General features: G+C 40.1%; 2 protein-coding genes and 2 non-coding genes across 4 annotated transcripts; 1 reads left to right on the top strand and 3 right to left on the bottom strand.

Annotated features, from left to right (window-relative positions):
- Positions 1–323: 323 nt before the first annotated feature.
- On the bottom strand, positions 324–10,826 carry bbs2 (Bardet-Biedl syndrome 2). The gene is made up of 18 exons (XM_026310402.1): positions 10,716–10,826; positions 10,057–10,191; positions 9,480–9,707; positions 9,028–9,153; positions 8,643–8,705; positions 8,097–8,174; positions 7,738–7,842; positions 7,415–7,501; positions 7,131–7,266; positions 6,595–6,734; positions 4,543–4,672; positions 4,284–4,455; positions 3,983–4,112; positions 3,713–3,832; positions 2,981–3,118; positions 2,401–2,513; positions 1,901–2,049; positions 324–1,447 (listed from the first exon to the last, which is right to left on the bottom strand). Exons 2-18 carry the CDS (start codon positions 10,171–10,173, stop codon positions 1,341–1,343), a joined length of 2,139 nt encoding a protein of 712 aa, XP_026166187.1. The 5' UTR covers positions 10,174–10,191; positions 10,716–10,826; the 3' UTR covers positions 324–1,340.
- Positions 10,827–11,925: 1,099 nt separating this feature from the next.
- Positions 11,926–11,997, bottom strand: trnap-agg (transfer RNA proline (anticodon AGG)). The gene has a single exon. It is a non-coding gene; the product is annotated as a tRNA-Pro (tRNA).
- Positions 11,998–14,198: 2,201 nt separating this feature from the next.
- On the bottom strand, positions 14,199–14,270 carry trnap-ugg (transfer RNA proline (anticodon UGG)). Its single transcript has one exon. It is a non-coding gene; the product is annotated as a tRNA-Pro (tRNA).
- A 65-nt stretch (positions 14,271–14,335) lies between these two features.
- Positions 14,336–16,997, top strand: setd6 (SET domain containing 6, protein lysine methyltransferase). The gene is made up of 9 exons (XM_026311745.1): positions 14,336–14,451; positions 14,703–14,774; positions 14,926–15,070; positions 15,165–15,306; positions 15,413–15,607; positions 15,730–15,871; positions 16,087–16,267; positions 16,386–16,522; positions 16,639–16,997. Exons 1-9 carry the CDS (start codon positions 14,425–14,427, stop codon positions 16,975–16,977), a joined length of 1,380 nt encoding a protein of 459 aa, XP_026167530.1. The 5' UTR covers positions 14,336–14,424; the 3' UTR covers positions 16,978–16,997.
- Positions 16,998–17,574: the final 577 nt, after the last annotated feature.

Below are 17,574 nucleotides of genomic sequence, written 5' to 3' on the forward strand. Positions count from 1 at the left end.
CACTTTCACATTATCTGCAATGCCTTTAAGAAATTTCACACCTACATGGCCTCTTAGCTGGAACCTTGGAACCTTAAGTGCACTAAATTTACTACTGCTTAACATCTGTGTGATAGAAACATCCAAATTTTCAGACAAAATGTTTCCATAAGAAAAGGAGACTAAAATCTTTGGCTGCTCAGTTCAGAAATAAATTGCCCTTATTGTTTTTAAACAGTATTTTTAGCTGCCATGATCAAATCCAAGCAAAGCTACAGTCTGAGTAAACAGCTGACCAAGGAAATCATTCTCTTACTGCAGTAAGTCAACTCGCAGTTACAGGATTATTTGAAACATAATTTAATAATTGTGCCACGGGTACATAGTTACATTTACAACCTCTGCGTACAATCTACAAAAAGTAAACAAGTTAAACACAGCGTTGGTCCTATGTGACATTCATTAATTGAAAATTGTTTCTTTGGCTACAAACAGAGCACAGACATGAGTCTGAGTGAGCTGTCACACGGATCGGCCACCAGTGATTTCAGTGACTCAATCTGAGAAGAAGCTGCTCTCTGACTTGCTCCAGCTGTGTTCTCTGTAAACATCACTAGTTGCCAACCCAGCACACGGTCAGTGTCTCCATAAGCTCAGGTTTGTGGAAACACACAGATTCACAGAAAATGTGTATCACCTGGAACGCTTCTAGTACATCCAATGCAGATCAGGTTTTTTCATTTGAACTTTTTCTCTCTTAACTACTGATGCTGTCCGACCGTACATGTGAGAATATAACTGAAGAAACAGACTTTTTTTTTTTTTTTTTGAACGTTTGTAATCAATGAATTAAAATGAACTTCTCTAGAACATCTCTGTCCTCAGACTGTCTTTGTTCAATTTCTTTTGAGACGTGGTTTGGGAAACACCCACCTGTGATCCAGCTGAACTCTCTAAACAGTTATCTTTAATGCCTGCACACTCCTACACTAAACTGGACCACTATTTAGGTAAGCTGTAACTGACAGGCTAAGATGAATTAAGCCTGTGGTCTGTATTTTGTTTGTGTGAACTAGCAGAATTTCACATTTGATGGCGCCGCTGTCTAAGGATGCTGCCAGGCTCTATTAAAACTAAGTCATAGAAAAAGATGCATTAAGGCGACAACAATGTCCCCATTCCAAAGTCCTAGTGTCTTCTGCTTTTTATATCCACAGATTTCTAGCCCAAGGTTCATCATTATGGTAAGAAGTCCTTGTTGGAAACAGAAGTTCAACATCACAGTACTCATCAGTTGTGTTTTGAGCATCCTGCTCTCTCAGTCTGTGGGTCCATATTTAAGTTCCCCTCTGCCCCCGCTTTTAGGACGATGCAGTGCCAGCCCTCATGATCCTGAATAGGGCATTGATGTTATTGCTCTTGATGGCGTCTCGACAGGCAGAAATCACCTGGTTCTTGGGCTTACCCACTGAGGAGAAACATGGTCAGAGACAGACACAACATAACACGTAAAGGTTGAATCAAATAAGCTTCAAACATTTGCTCACTGTCTTTTGATGCTGAAATCAGATCACCTTACATATAAACTTTGCATTTTCTTTAGAAATATGTTATTAGTGGTTTTTTGCATCACTGTCACAGAAAAACACCACTTGTTGTAATGTATCCTGACTGAAATGCAGAAATTGGCTTGTCATTGGCTGCTGGTAATGTTCCCAGTTATTCACCAGAACTTATGCCAGGTATGACGGTTCAGAAAAACAAACAAAAATGACAATAACTACCCACAGACAGTATTGTTTGTTCCAGCCAGTTCCTGAGATAAACAGCCTCTCTCATACATACAGTACTACAATGAAGAAACTGTGGTTAAACAGTGTCTGACACAAACACACACACACACCAATGCAAAGTTGCATACCTCGTAGTCTACCAGCTCTCTGTATGGCCTGGTTGACAGACTTGAGACAGGCCAGTAGGGCATTGTGGTTGTTAGAACGAATTTTATACTCGTTTATGAGATCCCTGTTCAGATCATAGAGCTCTCTGTAACGCTTCTTCATAGTTGTCCTACAGAGGACACGGACAGAAAATCAGAGAGAACATGTCGGAGAAAAAGAAAGTAAAAAAGTAAAATAAGACCCGGGAGCACTATTATAAACTTCTAGTGAAATATACAGTATATGCATGTTATTTTTGATACCATTACTCGTTTGTTTAAGAAGTCAGTAGAGTTTTTTTCAATATAGTAGGTATTTCTCACAACAGCATTTTAAAAGATCTGGTGGAATGCACCCACCATAAATGTTATTAATTACACAATGACAGTATTTCTGCTGATCAAGGTCTATAACAGAGAGTTTAAGGTTTCCTGTATTTCACCCACAAGGATTAAAATTGAGACCAGTGTATTAAACTCACATGTCACCCATAAGGCGAGCATCCTCTGCTTGCACCAGCATGTTCCTGATGTAGTTGGAATGGTCGGCCATAGCGGCAGTTAACCTTTGATGGACAGAGTGGAATTCATCCACCTAGCATGCAGATTTTGATGAACCAATATTAATACACTATAGGATCAAGACAGTGTTGTAGAAACAAACAGCACTGGAAGCTCTTTCATGACAGACTAAAGAGAGTTAGCTCACGGCTGGTAACTGATACAACTTCATAAAAAGTTCTGCAAACACTGTATGACTATTGATTAAATGGTAAAATTCAGTTAACAGAAGGATCACCAACTATCTTATAGATCTTGTAGAGAACAAGTGGCTGCTTTTTACAGCTGTGGGACACAGCCTCTAACCATGAATAAAGGAACACATGATAGACTCCAGCTCTGGGAAGCTGTACTTCTTAGTGCTGGATCATAACAAACATTACAGTGCAATGCAGGTGTCCAGTGTAAGTGAGTTGTACAGTAAAGTAATGAAAGACAGAGAGTGTTGGTTTTTCAGTGGAATTACCACCAAAAAATATCTCTGACACAACAAAGCCACACCTCGGTGAGTGTCATGCGTAGCTCCTCAAAGTATCCTGGGAAGTCTGCTTCTACTGACAGGTCCTCTATTGCCAGGAAGGTGGCAAGTGACTGGACCAGATCTCCTGCCAGGTCAATGTCATCAGTTCTCAGAGTGATCTGGTTGGACAAATAAATGAATTACAGGCTCATTTTAAGTGATTAGGAAATGTCAGGGGGCTTTTGTGCAACCTTGTCCAAATGAACGTTATTTCAAGCATATGTTAAGACGAAGTAAAAATGTTTTATAAAGTCAAATTATAATGTCACAAGCACTTAGACATATGTTATTATTAATGCAAAAATGTGATTAACCCCATACATTTATTTTGAACTGCTATATCTATTTTAACTGCAACTTCAAGCGACTCAACCAGTCAAGACAAGCTTGGTGCTGTGTGAGGTAGGAAGTGATCTTTTGCTATACAACATGATGAATTAAATTCATTACACTAACATTTTGTCTATAATGAGACAGTTAAACTCACTCAATAACTGCAAAAATTAGTTCTTCAAATACACTGTCATTGGTAATGCTCAAACAACAACTAGTTACACTGCTTCTGCTGGTATGTCATAAAACTCAAGACCTCTCTTATTAAGTGTAAAGTTACATAAATGTAAAACAAGCCAGTATGTAACATCAAACAAGCAGAAATTCAGAATAACGTTATAGCAACAACTAGCGAGTGTTGGGTGTGTGTCTGTTTGTACCTGGCCATTACTGGCCATGCTGATGGACAAAAGTCCCCCTCCTCTTAGTGAATCAAAAGTCACATCAGGACTATCGACCCCCTCTGGAAGCAGGAAGTTCTGATTCAGCCACATCACCACCTAAACAAACATGCATGTAAACAACCACGTACACAGTGCAGCTGAGCTCAGATTTAAACTAACAAATATATCTCGACATGTTATCGCATTGAACATGTTGTGGGACAGATCAGTACTACTCTGTCTTCCAGAGACACTATGACAGCCTACCCGCTGTGGACGGTCATTAATAGTGAAGGTGACCTTTCCGGTAGGCGCAGCAGCTGAGGGGTCAACTTTGATGTCATACATGGAGAAACGAGGCAGCTGACGAGTGATTTCAAACACATGGAACTGGGTGCTGGAGTGGACAAAATGACAGGGACAGGGACAGAAAACAAAACAGAGTTGCTTATTACAGGGGGAGAACTATACAATTTATATAATATTTATAAAGCAGCGTACACTCATGAAATGACCTTAAATTGAATTATGGTACTGCTGTAATATGCTTCACTCATACACATCATACCTAGTTTTCCCTCCAACAAAGGCTTTGATGTGTAGATCTACTGGGATGTCTTTTGGGGGTATGATGGGGACTCGGACACAGCCTGACAAGTTCTGTGTGCTGGGGTGAACAACATGGCTCTCCCCTTCAAATATCCCTTCTGCGAAGATGAGTACTGCACGGATAATGGTTTCTGGGGAGGAGAAGGGGGATATTAAGAGCTTTTCTCAAGTCCTTAATATGCTTGTAATTGTCAGTTCAGATGCTAAGAAAACACTACCATTAGGTGTTGAAATGCTGAGCTCAACATGAGCCTTCTGGGCCTCTGTAGCAGGTCTCACTGAGAGGGCTGTCTGCAGCTGAGTGTTGGCTGGTATGACACCCATCCCACTGTTTGTCTCTGACACACCCTGAAACAATACACAACAGTGGGTTGATGTTAACATAAATATTAACATACTTCATCTTAACTAAGAATCCTGTATTAATCAACAGTTTATTCAGTCTTTCTATCTCTAGAAAAAAAATCAGAAATATAAAAAAAGGGGGTCAAAGCAGCATTCTACATACAAAGATTTTTTTTCATTATTTTAATCAGTCTCTGAGCTTTAGCACATTCAAAATGCAAAAAGGGTGCAAAAGGGTAGAAAAGTAACTGTGTCATTTTAACATCCATTCATGCACAAAAGAGCTCACATGGTTCAGAATTGATGGAGTTGTTATTTTCTCTGCAAAGAGATGAACATGCTAGCAAATAAGATAACAATGAGCCTAAAAAACAAACACCTATTACAGAGATAAAGGTGGTTGCTTTGCCAAAGACAACAGTTCGGTACTTTCGAAAAAAGCATGTGTACACAGGAAAACAAGAAAATGGAAAATGACCTAATAAACTGGATGGAAAATAATTTTCTCTTTTCAGGAGCTCCTTAAAACACAAGACTAAAGGCAGAGGAACCTCAGAACAACTAAGAGCTGAAGGCAGCTGTAGTGAAGAGTCACAGCCTTTATTCGGGCTTCCTGCCAAGGACACTTATTTTGTGCTCAGTTCCTGTTTCCCCTGTTGTGAACCCCAGTACCTTTGTTTAATCATCCCGATCAGTTTTCACCTGCTCTGCCCCTTTGTCTATCTCCCTGTCTGTCCATATATACCAGGCCTGTCTCATTGCTCCCTGTCGGTCCGTCCTGTTTGATTGCCTATGTTCCTGCTTGCGTGTCTGCCTGTCTCCCTACTCATGTCTCCCATTCCCGTTCCCCATGCACCTCAGTTAAGTCTTTCCTTTGAGTTCCAATAGTCTTTGTTTGCAACCTTGGGTCCAAGTAAAAATAATTTCTAAAATGAAGAGTGAAGGCCTGGGAGAGTGTCACTATGCTGATGAAAACATAGTCCAATTAAAGCTGAGACTTGCTACTTTAATGTAGTATTCTTTTACACTAAATGTGCTGAAACAAGAGTCTGAAGAACAAATATATGTATATAAATATGGATGAATCCAGCCCTGGACCTCATGCTGTCTTGTTTACATAAATCTAAACAGCATGAAAGTGCTGAGGTTTGCATGGCAGCCTTCCCTAGTTATTTGGCCAAAGGGTGGAGCCGTTATGCTTGTATAACCATGTGAATCACTTTAAGTTACAATAGTACTGATAATGATAAAAGTAAAGGTATTTATATAAGGTACAGGACTGTGCAAACATTTTAGACACTTTAATTGTTTAGATCCTCATCCATCAGAAATACCATCAGAGAGTGATCCCAAATTCATTCCTCAGCATGACAAGTCCAAACATACAGCCAGAATCATAAAGAGTTATGGTCAGTGAGAACAAAAACAAGGAGTCCTGCAACAGATGGTCTGGCCCCCACATAGCCCTCATCTCCCTTGGTCTGGGATTACATGAGGAAACAGAAGAGACTGAGACAGGCTAAATTCAAGGCGTGTGGCAGGTTCTCCAAAGTAATGAGACTATCTGACAAGTACCTTGAAAAACTGTGTGAAAGTGATGATTAAATGAATAAAAAGCAATGGGTGGTAACAACAAATAATTGGTTTTGCCCAATAAACCTTTATTTTCACTGTGCGATATTCTGCGTAGCGTGTATTTTCAGATCAAAGATTCAAAGTTGAGACTCCGAACTGAGGGCAACAGTCAGTGAGATTAACCATTTTGGGATCATGATTATTCACAGCAATTTCCAAGGTATAAGCCTTTACATTATCTTTTACAGAACAAAAACATAAAATGGAGATCTACATGATACTGTATCAGCTAAAAACAGGCCTTTTGAGTATAAGATGCCTGCTATAAATGACTGAACAAATATATGTACCTTGGCATTCTCTTCATAGTTGCGGAGCTCAAGCAACAGATTCTGTCTGCGTTGACTGAGCTCTCTAATAAGGTCCTGTTCAGCACTTGAGTCCATGAGATTCCCTTTGAGGTCCTTACTGGCTGGCAGGTAACCACGGACTACACATATACACACACACATATTTAGAAGGGCAGCTGAGGCTTACAGGAATTTTGTTTTTGACATACAGTATCATGACATCAACTGAACTGGATATTGCGACTGAGATGAATGGTGAGAGAATCCAAAATTCACCACAACTCAAATTCACTCTCTCCATTGTGTTCAGGTAACAGTACAAATATCACTTGGAGATATTTCAAAACTCCATCAACTAAAACCAAAAACAGTGGAGTGCATAGATGCATTTAGGATTAATTGGAGGATGTATTTTTTTAATTTGCATGATCCTTAATAAATGAACATCCATCTTTCTAATATGTCGTTTCTATTTCGAAAAAAATTGTTTTTCAAAACTAATATTAATAGATACGTTTCACAGACAGAAAACATACCCTCTCCCTCTGTGGAAGTGCAGATGAGTTGTTTCTGTCCATCCAACCTGTAGTCGCCCTCAACCACCCCAGCCACAGAAGAGGATAAATTGTCTTTGAAGATGACCTCGCCTGTGCGGTCGCTACGAGCATCGATCTGCAACAAAAAGGGGCTATGATCAAAGAAAGATAATGAGCTAGGGAAACTATAAAAATGAATCAATTGTCCAGATATCCCAGAACACACTACATTCCTGTGTTAGAGGCCATTTCTAAACACCAGGCCTGCTAGGTTGAGTGCTGACCTTTCCATTGGACCAGCCAGTGATAAGCTCCACAACACCATCAGCATTCAGGTCAAAGGCATGGATGCTCATTGCATGATTTTTAGACTGAATGAAGAAACAGAAACACATTTTTAAAAAGGAAATGGAGACATGTTATAATTAAGGTATGGATGTGGTTAAATAATGTTGTGTCAAATACCATGCCTATCTAGGTTTTAATATTTAAGGACAAGTAATATAGTTTGCATGATAAAAAATTGACAGACAGAAAGGAGACTGAGCAGAGGAAATAAAGATTATATAAAACCACCAAATGCCAAAGATTTGAAAGGCTGTGGTACCTTGATCCTCCAGTAACGTGCAGTGCGGTCATAGACTCCCACAGTGCCATTAGCCAGGGCATAGCCAAACCTGCTCCCATGCATATGGCACAGTGATGTTACTGTCTGCATGAGGACGACAGAAGGAAAACTTGTCAAGACGTGATGCTCTGCACCAGTGCAGCATGAAACATACATGTCAATCCAAAACATATCACTACCACCACTGCAATGATAATAGGTACAGTACACATATTATTCTATTACTGCTCATGTACAAACCACAGTTTAAAGTACGTTGGGGGTAACACAGTAACAGAACACAGTCAGTGTAAATAATATTCTACTCTGCACTGACGAAAAGCTTTCAGTACATTTACCTCATTTTCTGTCATCTCAGACACAAGTTCATCCTCTCTGAATACCCTAATGTCAAAATCCTCCGATCCTACCAGGAGCTGTGAACACAAGACAGTTAACATTTTTCAGCATCAACGAATTACCTTATCACTATGAATGCATTCATTAAATTCATATCAGCTGGAGTCAAATATGCCTGTCTTACAGGCTGTTTACACATAAAGATTCAAAAAGCTGTACCACTTATTGTGAGACCTGAATTTAAAGCACTGCAGCACCTTCTGAACTCATCAGATTCAAAAAGCACCCAGCAACACTACAGAGGATACTTTGTGCAATATCATCTTATACAGTAGAAGTGACAGCCAGGTACACGCCACTCGTAATTATCTTGATTCTGACTAAAGAGTCATTTACAAGTCCAGTCCACTCTGAGAATGAATTTAAAATAAAATGCAGCTGACAGTGATCATTAAATCACTACAGATTCATGAGAGATCAGACACAAGTACTTTGTATATGAATCTGTGAATGCACTGTTGGCCTGTCAACCAGTCTAAATTTACCTCATTTTTCCCATCCCCAGTGAAGTCACATAGCACCAGAGATCTGACATTATCACCAGTTACCTAAGAACAAGAGACTTGATAATTACAACTTACAATAACATAACTGCAATGACAAAAAAAGCATGCACAAATAAACTACTGAAGTAAAATCAGTAAACTTAATGAAATGAATTGGATCTTCTAGAAGAAAAACAAATCTGCTGCTTCACTAAACAATAATCAAATTTGTTTTAAATTCAGGACTATTGACATATTCTAAGGTTATATTCACTGTTTTTTATTATTTCTGAAATGTGCTTGTGAATTGTGTGTTATAAATGAATTGTCAAATGAAACAAGCTTATTTAATGTAAGGCAGTCTATATGTTGTCTTAATTCTCACTGTCCAGAAGTGGTCATTGCCCTCATAGTCAAAGCCTTGTAGGGCGCAATTCCCTCCAATGATGGCAAGAGGAGTTGAGATGTCTCCAAGTTTCCCCAACACAATAGCATTGGCCCCATCTGTCACCTATACCCGCACATCAAAGAAACAGAAACAAGGTCTCTAAACTGAAATACTGTACATAAACATTCTGACAGGTAGGCTTCTCCTCAGTGTGTAAAGCATTACTACTTGAACTATTGTCAGATATATATTTTTCATTTTAAAGTATTCAGTATTCAGCATAGATGGAGGGGGAAATGTTTTCACTCAAGCTGTCTAGTTGTAAGCAAAATCATTCCGAAACAATAAAAAAAAAACATGTACACAACTGCAATATACATTTCTCATCATGTTTACCTATTACTATATCCAAAGTTAACCTTCTCCTTATTCACCTGAGCTCCACTCACCTCTCTGTAGAATATATCAGCATTGTCATGGACATCATAGGCCAGCAGGTTAGTCTGCGATCCCACCAACAGAGTGTCCCCAGTGGTGTTTGGTCCAAGTGTTCCTGCTGTCAGACAAGTGACTGCCTGGTTGATGTTGAGCAGAGAGATGTCGGAGTCCTGGGAGCTCTGGCTCAGTCGGTGGGCCACGGGTCGCTGAGCACGAGTGTGAGGGTTATGGATAAAAACCTTTTAAAAAAAGAGAATAGAGAGTGGAAAGCACAAGCTGAAAACAGTACAGTATCAAAGTAAGGATGGAGTTTTATAATGGCAAATGAATAAGAGTACTGATGACTAAGTCTGGTAACTACTGTTGAGTGCTGGAGATAGGATGGCTAAGTAAACACTGGGAATATAGTCACTCTATTTCTATAATGTCATGATAAGGTCATAAAAAAGCATGGGATTTGTAGTTCAACATCTGAGAAAAAGGGAAGGAATCACTGGCAGGTTCTCAGAGGCCCACAGTCCTGTGCTATATACTGTTAATTATTCTCCAAAGTTATGCTTGAGCAATGAAAATGTATGTTATTCTCACCTTTCCAGCCTGTGTGGCTGCAGTAAGGCATGGATGGACACCATCAAATTTCCCAATAGTTACCATGCGAGCGTTAATCTTGTGGCTCAGCTTCAGGGTAAATATGGGGACCAACATGGTGCTACCTGAATACTCCTAATCAGTCAAGAGCCAGAATGAGACAAGCAGGAAAAAAAATGCAAGTTATTGTAGCGGATCTTTTCAGAAAGTAATTTAACGATTTGAAAATGAAGCACAACAACCAAAATGGGTACGATGTCTAAGTGACAATGCGTGATTTTGCTCCACTAATGTAATTACAGGCTTAACCCTCAGGCAGCCAGTGGAGTTCCGTTGCCTAGCAACAGAGTGGCAAGCCAAAGCTTTTCACCTAGCGTTAGCAAACGTTAGCTAATCTCCCTGCCGTTTGCTGTACGAGACTGTTAGTCAACAAAAAGACCTCACGAGACAATCTTAACACATCGTAACCCCCATATCAACACCAAGAACGACATTAATCTATTGAAGGAATAAAATCGCCTACATTTGTTTTCACTGCGTTGCAATCCTAGCATAACTGGCTAATATTAACGTCGCAGAAACAACTTCAAACTAAGGACAGCAAAACAAAGAAGCTCCCTGGTTTCTCTGACCGCACCAAGCTGTGCAAACAACCTCACCTTTCCCCTTCTCAGCTGCAAAAGTTGGTTCAAATGACCCGGCCAGTCGAATGAGCTAACGCTAGCTACATAACGTTAGCACGACAACGCAGCGAAGACCGCCTGCCAACAATCGCTTCCTGTTTGCTGTTTTCAAAATAAAATATCCCGGATAACTTTTAGTGAGGGAATTTCACTGTAATTATAATTGATCAAATGCTGTAGGCCTGTAGGATGCATTTTAAAATTTGTTTTGTCACTTGAATTCGATCACTCTGTAGTCTACACGTCAACACTGTGTTAAGAATGAGGAATTCTATTTTTTATTTAATCAAATTTATTATTTAGGTACAACGTAGACGAGAAGAAAAAGAATACTGATCACAACTACTTTTAAAAGGTCATCGTGGGATCTTCTCTATAGACGTTTACGTTCATCAGCCGTGAAAATGGAGGCTATTCTTCTTTTTAGAGGAAATTAGCGCAAAGACCATTTGGGATCAAATGGTGTTTTGATGTTTCAACAATGTAAAGAGCAAGAACACTGACGAATTTGCGTATGGAAATGTTCGTATGAAGTGTTTGAATAATGTTTCGCCGTGTGATGATATGAAATATGAAATACAGTATTTATTAATACGAATTAACCTGAAAAATGATATTGTATTATGTTCAGGGGCATGGGGTGGCAAAATGTTTTGGTAGGGTGGCATAAGAAGGTAGTATATGTGGGGGGGTTTATACAAAATAAAAATACAATTCTATTTCTGTACAAAATATTTACAAATCTATTTTTAAAATATATTTATTCTTACATTATGTTAATAAACACTTCCCAGACATTCCTTATCTTAGCGAAAAGGAAAAAAAAACTGAGTGTGTGTTGGTGGGGGGTACATGGGGGCTTAAACACTACAGTAACTAACTATTTGTTAAGAAGTGAAACATGAGACATGAGACTAAATTGTGCAGTTTATGACTATTTCCCCCGTTTTGACTGCTCAAACTTTATGGAAGAAACAAAATATCAAAAATCAACTTCCCAGTGAACATAACATGAATACCTATAACAATAGCCTAATAATCATCTACAGTGTTTTTTGATTTTATTCCTCTGATAAATTGTTATATATATGTGTGTCCTATATCTACGTCTTAGCCTATACATAGGCTATACAGTCATAGATTATATCATAGTTCCTGAAGAAGGAAAATAAGGTAAAGTAAAGGAGGGCTTGTCCGGGATTTGAACCCGGGACCTCTCGCACCCTAAGCGAGAATCATACCCCTAGACCAACAAGCCCTGAACAATTAAGTTTTGCAGCTGTTGTTCTATGTCATTAAGATCTGAATTTTAAATTTTCATCCTGGTGATGTGGCAACCTGGGGCTCTAAGCCTGCTCCAAGCCTTCTCCAACCCAACACTTCCCTCTGGTGGTAGATGACTGCATCGCTGAGCAGGGAAGACTGAGGCAGCAAAACAAAGAATTGTGACCTTAGGGTGTTAAAAATAATATATTTAGTGTGCAGTTACATACATGATTAAACCAGAAAAGCTAACTTTCAGTAATGCACTGCATTCATCAATCATTTAAAATAAACAATTTAAAAGCTTTGCTTCAGCTCATAAAAACTGATCAAGCTGTTACTTGTAAATGTGATGTTGTGTAAGTATTCTGATATATTTACAGTTTGTGGAAATTTTCAAAGGTCATCAGCAACAGCAATTCCTCAATTCTACAATTCTTGTTAAAGGCATTGTTAAAGTTAGTGCATGACCTGAGCCACACACTTATCTGATATTATATTGAAATTACTGAAATTACTATAACTATACAACTCAATATAAAACATATTGACTGGAGGTGTTTTTGACTGAGCTGTTTGGTTTGTTTATAGTAATTCAGTCCTTATATATGTTGCAACTGAATGTTGGTAGTTGATATGTATTATTTGTGTAGTGCTATGCAACCTTTAAGGAGCCAAAAGATGGCCTCATCTAAGATTTGAACCCAGGACTGCTCACACCCTCAGCAAGAATCATAAATCTAGACCAATGAGTCTGAATGAAAAGGTGAAGCAGAGAGTTTACATTTAATCCTGTACTGTTCAGCCTGCAGTTACACTCCACACTGGTGATGTGGCAGCTGGAAGACTCACATATCTTTTGGTCATAGAGCACCATCTGCTGTACAACATTGCACATCTCACTGAGGACCTATCCTCTGAACTCTGCAGCAGAGCTGCGCTACACCTTTTTTTTCTTTTATTTTCTAATTTCAGTTTTGATGAACATAGTAAAAGTAAGGTTTGTGACACACAAAATAAAAAAGGTTAATCCAGTTCAAGTACAGTTCAAGATTATGCCATAAGAACATAGGTCACTAAGATACCACATGGTTATGACATGGTTGGAGAACAGAAGTCATTCTTTAAATTTTGTGAATAGAATTGGTTAAGTTGGTTATGGAGAAGGCAATGGTACAAAGGTTACTCTGGGGCCAACATATTGTGGTGGTCTTTTTGTGCACAGAAGGTAATAGGTAATAAAGGTGATTGAGGTTTTTATTGACTGTGATGATCTGACATCTGGCTTGGTAACTTCACTTTAGACTGTAAAGTATGAATGAAGGATTTTTAAATTGTAACTGAATAGTATTACCTGTGTCATTTTTTGTGGTCGCTCAAATTACAATGTCTGGCTAAAAATCTGGCAGAAGTTAAACTGTTACTTCATAAGCATATTGCCATTTTTAGGTTTGTCCATACTTTCTTCCAGTTTTATTACAGATAAAAGTTCTCATGGACTGTGTTATGGGTTAAGTGTTTTTGACCCATCTGATTATGGGATCTGATATTAATTGTATTCACATCATCATGATTTTGATGAAGAAACTAATACATTTTCTCATTTCTGGTAGAAGTCACTGAGATGCTAATATCAATCATTCAGATAAATTGTTGCTTGAGGTAAGTATACAATTTGGTATATTTTGTACAGAGTATTTGTAAATTCACTTTTTAGAATTTATGTGTAAACATGTTGATGGCTATGTACTGTGTTTGGTTGCCAGTCTACATAGAAATAGGTAAGTACAGTACTAGATGTCACTTCCTTGTTTCAATCATATTTCTTTCAGCGTTGAAGTTTCTCTCTTCAACCTAATGCGTCTTCTTTCTGTGCTGATTTACACAGCGTGAGAATATTAGTTTGAACATCTTTGTAGAGGTTGAAAGTCAAAGGCTATAGCATTATACTATCTCTTGGAAATGAAGTCCACAACAGCTGCTTACATTTACACAACAACACTGTGTTTTTCCTTTCATCAGAATTTACTTTCACTATAGTTATTTAAATGCACTGTGATTTAACTTAAGATGTGATAGGATGTTTCACGCGTAAACTATACAGCACTTTCTTATGGTGTCTTCATTTTTACATGAAGTTTTGTAAGTCTTATTGTGTAAAACAGTATAAATTATAACGACAAAGGGCTGAAAAGAGGGCTCGTCCGGGATTTGAACCCGGGACCTCTCGCACCCAAAGCGAGAATCATACCCCTAGACCAACGAGCCTGTATACCTGTAGCATTGTATAACCCTACCAGTCAGCGCTCAGGGAAAACTTCTCCCGTGGCTGCGCTCAGCCCACGTGACGTCATGCTAAAGTTAGCTTTGGGCTAACCACCTTCACCAGCAGCGTCCACCGGCGTGGTAGCACAGTCACAAAATGGCAACAGAGGCGAAACGAACCAAGGTTCCGTTTTTACTGTTTTAATGGACAAATATTCCAAAATATCAATGTTACCGTGGTGTGAGGTCATTATACAGTCTGTACCAGAACACAGTTCACATTTTACAGAAGCCTGAGATATAAGTCTACCAGGCTCATGCAGCTCTGGGCGTTTAGAGGCTGTTCTGGGTCTTAAACCACTGAGGCACTGGCTTCACAGTTGTCTGATCGTGTTGTCACTCTACATTTTGTGTGTCTGACTCTGTTGCTGGCAGGTAGATGATGATTCACCACTGCAGGACTTTATACAATGGTGCAACCAAGTTGGCCTGGCACTCAGCAATAAGGTACTGTATGTTACCACAACCTGCCAGTGGTCTGCCACTGAATGTGGTCTGTCTGAGGATCTGCCAGCCTTTAGGCTTTTCCTGTTCACTTCCTTTTATTTAGCTGTATTGAACCATAACCCAGTAGTTAAGGTTGGATGTGTCTGTTCAGGTGTATGTGAGTAAAGAGGGAACAGTGGCAGAGTATGGGATGCTGGCTAAAGACAACATAGAGGAGGGCGAGGTTTTATTCACCATCCCCAGATCAGCTCTTCTCCACCAGGGAACAACCAAGGTCTCCACCCTGCTGGAGAAAGGTGACGTTCTACACCTGCAAAGCTCTCTCAAGGCTGAAACCTCCTAAAACACCTCTGTCTCTAAAGCCGCTGCTGCTCCCTTTTTCCTACACAGAGAAATCATCCCTGGAGAGCTCGTCTGGCTGGGTTCCCCTGCTGCTGGCTCTGCTGTACGAGCACACGTCCTCACAGTCCTACTGGAAACCCTATCTCTCTCTGTGGACTGACTTCAAGAAACTAGACCACCCCATGTTTTGGTAAGGAACTGTTTTCAGTCAGTGTTTTTGGTGATTTGCTGGTGATCTGCTGATGTAGTGTGACTTTCTAGCTTCCTTTATAGTAATTCAGTTTTCATCTGTTCAGGTCTAAAGAGGAGAGAGACAGACTGTTGAGGGGGACAGGCATCCCAGAGGCTGTGGACACAGACTTGGCTAACATCTACAGGGAGTATACTGATGTGGTCTTGCCCTTCATGACCAGGCACCCTGACCTCTGGAACCCAGATACACACACCCTGGAGCTGTACACACAGTTGGTGGCCTTTGTCATGGCCTACAGGTTAGTGAGCATAAGACAAATACACTCATAGATGAAGTATCTGGGTTTGAGTCCTCTTGAATTGACGTGTGATCGACTGTGTCCTTCCCACCGTCCACCCCTGTTCTCCCTCCTGTGTGCAGTTTTCAAGAGCCACAAGTAGAGGACGTAGATGATGAAGAAGATGAGGAAGAGGAGAAGCCACCTAACCCACCCATGATGGTTCCTATGGCTGACATGCTTAACCATGAGTCCAACCACAACGCTAATCTGGAGTTCACACCAGTGAGGACACACAGCCACTTCACAATCAGTGAAAAGTCTCAGTGAATGGGAAAACCAGACAGTAAATGAAATATGATGCTGCCCCCAAAGTTGATGCAGTTAATCATGTAGTTTCATATACATTTTTTTTTTTTTTACCTCAGAAGTCTAATGATAGTGTGCATGGGGCCTATTCTCACTGACTTTGTCTCAATGTTATTACACCGTTTTCTCAGGATAGTTTGAAGATGGTATGCATACGCCCCATCCGTAAAGGTGAGGAGGTGTTTAACACGTACGGGCAGATGGCCAACTGGCAGCTGCTGCACATGTACGGCTTCACTGAGCCACATCCACAGAACATCAACGAGACCGCCGATATCCCCATCGCCACCCTCTACGAAGTTGCCACACGAGGTGAGTGACAAATGACTCTTACAGTGATGAACATGCATGTTATTTTTGCAGAATAATGATGCTGGTCCCAGTGTGCACTGGTCTGCTGGCTAAACTACCCTTCCTCTTCTCTTCAAAGGTATTCAGTCTGATTTGGACCAGCAGCTGGTGGAGGAGAAGTGGGAGATGCTGAGTCAGATGACACAGGAGAAAGGAGCCTTTGTCTTTGGTAAACAGGGCTGCCTTACAGACACAGAGCTACATACTTTCCTTAAGGTGAGAAAGGTTGTACTGGTACATGAAGTACAACACGGCTGTTTAAATTACAACTGTGTCCATGCATATTACACAAAATGAGACATTTGGGCTTCTGTTGGTGGACGTATCTTCAGGTGCTGTGCATGTCAGAGGACGAGTTCTCGGAGCTCAAAGAAAATGAAGGATGGGAGGAAGATGATGAGGAAGAGGAGATTTCCCAGACTTTCTCTAACGAGGGTCTACCTGGATTAAAGGCTTCATGGAAACGACTGATCCACGAAGCAGCCCGCCACACTGTGAGGTCCTATAGAGTAGGAGGGGAGGGGGAGGGGGAGTGTGCGGATAGCGACCGGGCACTAATAGAGGACAAGGCAGCACTTGCAGGACTGAGCAGCAGACAGCATAATGCACTGCAGGTCCGACATGGACAGAAGAACATTTTATACAGACTGATGGAGCTCACCAAGTCATGAGCTCAGCTAGGACAGGACCACAGTTGGTGCTTTTTATGTATAAAGTTCTCTCCCTGCAATACAATTGTCAATACATTGTTTTCTTAAAAGACAAGTCCTGATTTTGTGTCATCCTTTATCATCTACATAAGACAGTGAAAGTACTTTCATATAGATGGGGTGTCTAACAGCACCTGGACACGAAATCACATCTACCCTGAGACTAGACTCTGATGCACATCTTACATGGTTTAGACCCTTTGAAAGTTCAGCATTAGTTCAACCTGTTTAAAATGTTAGTGCTTATTAACAAAGCACCAACCTAAGTCACCTCTTCTCTTGCAAGGTGAACCACTACATTAACAAAGGAAGTTAAAGATCCTCAATGAACATCTAGAAAAATGCATAACCTTGCATATATCTTGTTACTGATGAGTAAAATGGACACCCATCAGCTATAACATTATGACCTAACACTTATTACACAGGAGTCACTGCACATCTGTTTGCTTTCATAGTTCTACTGTCAGGAAGAGCACTCATTTGTCCACCACTCAGTGAAAAACACATCAAAAGGAGTGAAAAGTGCGATCATGAGGGCAAGTTAGAGATCTGCTG

Source organism: Mastacembelus armatus, chromosome 6 (assembly GCF_900324485.2).
Source record: "Mastacembelus armatus chromosome 6, fMasArm1.2, whole genome shotgun sequence".
NCBI lineage: Eukaryota > Metazoa > Chordata > Actinopteri > Synbranchiformes > Mastacembelidae > Mastacembelus > Mastacembelus armatus.

What these genes read in the sequence shown, in the direction of transcription:
- bbs2 (XM_026310402.1), bottom strand. Translation starts at nt 10,173, where the DNA reads ATGTTGGTCCCCATATTTACCCTGAAGCTGAGCCACAAGATTAACGCT. An exon ending in CAGCCACACAGGCTGGAAAG is followed by an intron (nt 9,708 to 10,056) that starts GTGAGAATAACA and finishes TTTTTTTAAAAG; the next exon opens with GTTTTTATCCATAACCCTCA. An exon ending in CTGATATATTCTACAGAGAG is followed by an intron (nt 9,154 to 9,479) that starts GTGAGTGGAGCT and finishes GTGCGGGTATAG; the next exon opens with GTGACAGATGGGGCCAATGC.
- setd6 (XM_026311745.1), top strand. Translation starts at nt 14,425, where the DNA reads ATGGCAACAGAGGCGAAACGAACCAAG. An exon ending in CTCCACCCTGCTGGAGAAAG is followed by an intron (nt 15,071 to 15,164) that starts GTGACGTTCTAC and finishes TTTCCTACACAG; the next exon opens with AGAAATCATCCCTGGAGAGC. An exon ending in GCCTTTGTCATGGCCTACAG is followed by an intron (nt 15,608 to 15,729) that starts GTTAGTGAGCAT and finishes TCCTGTGTGCAG; the next exon opens with TTTTCAAGAGCCACAAGTAG.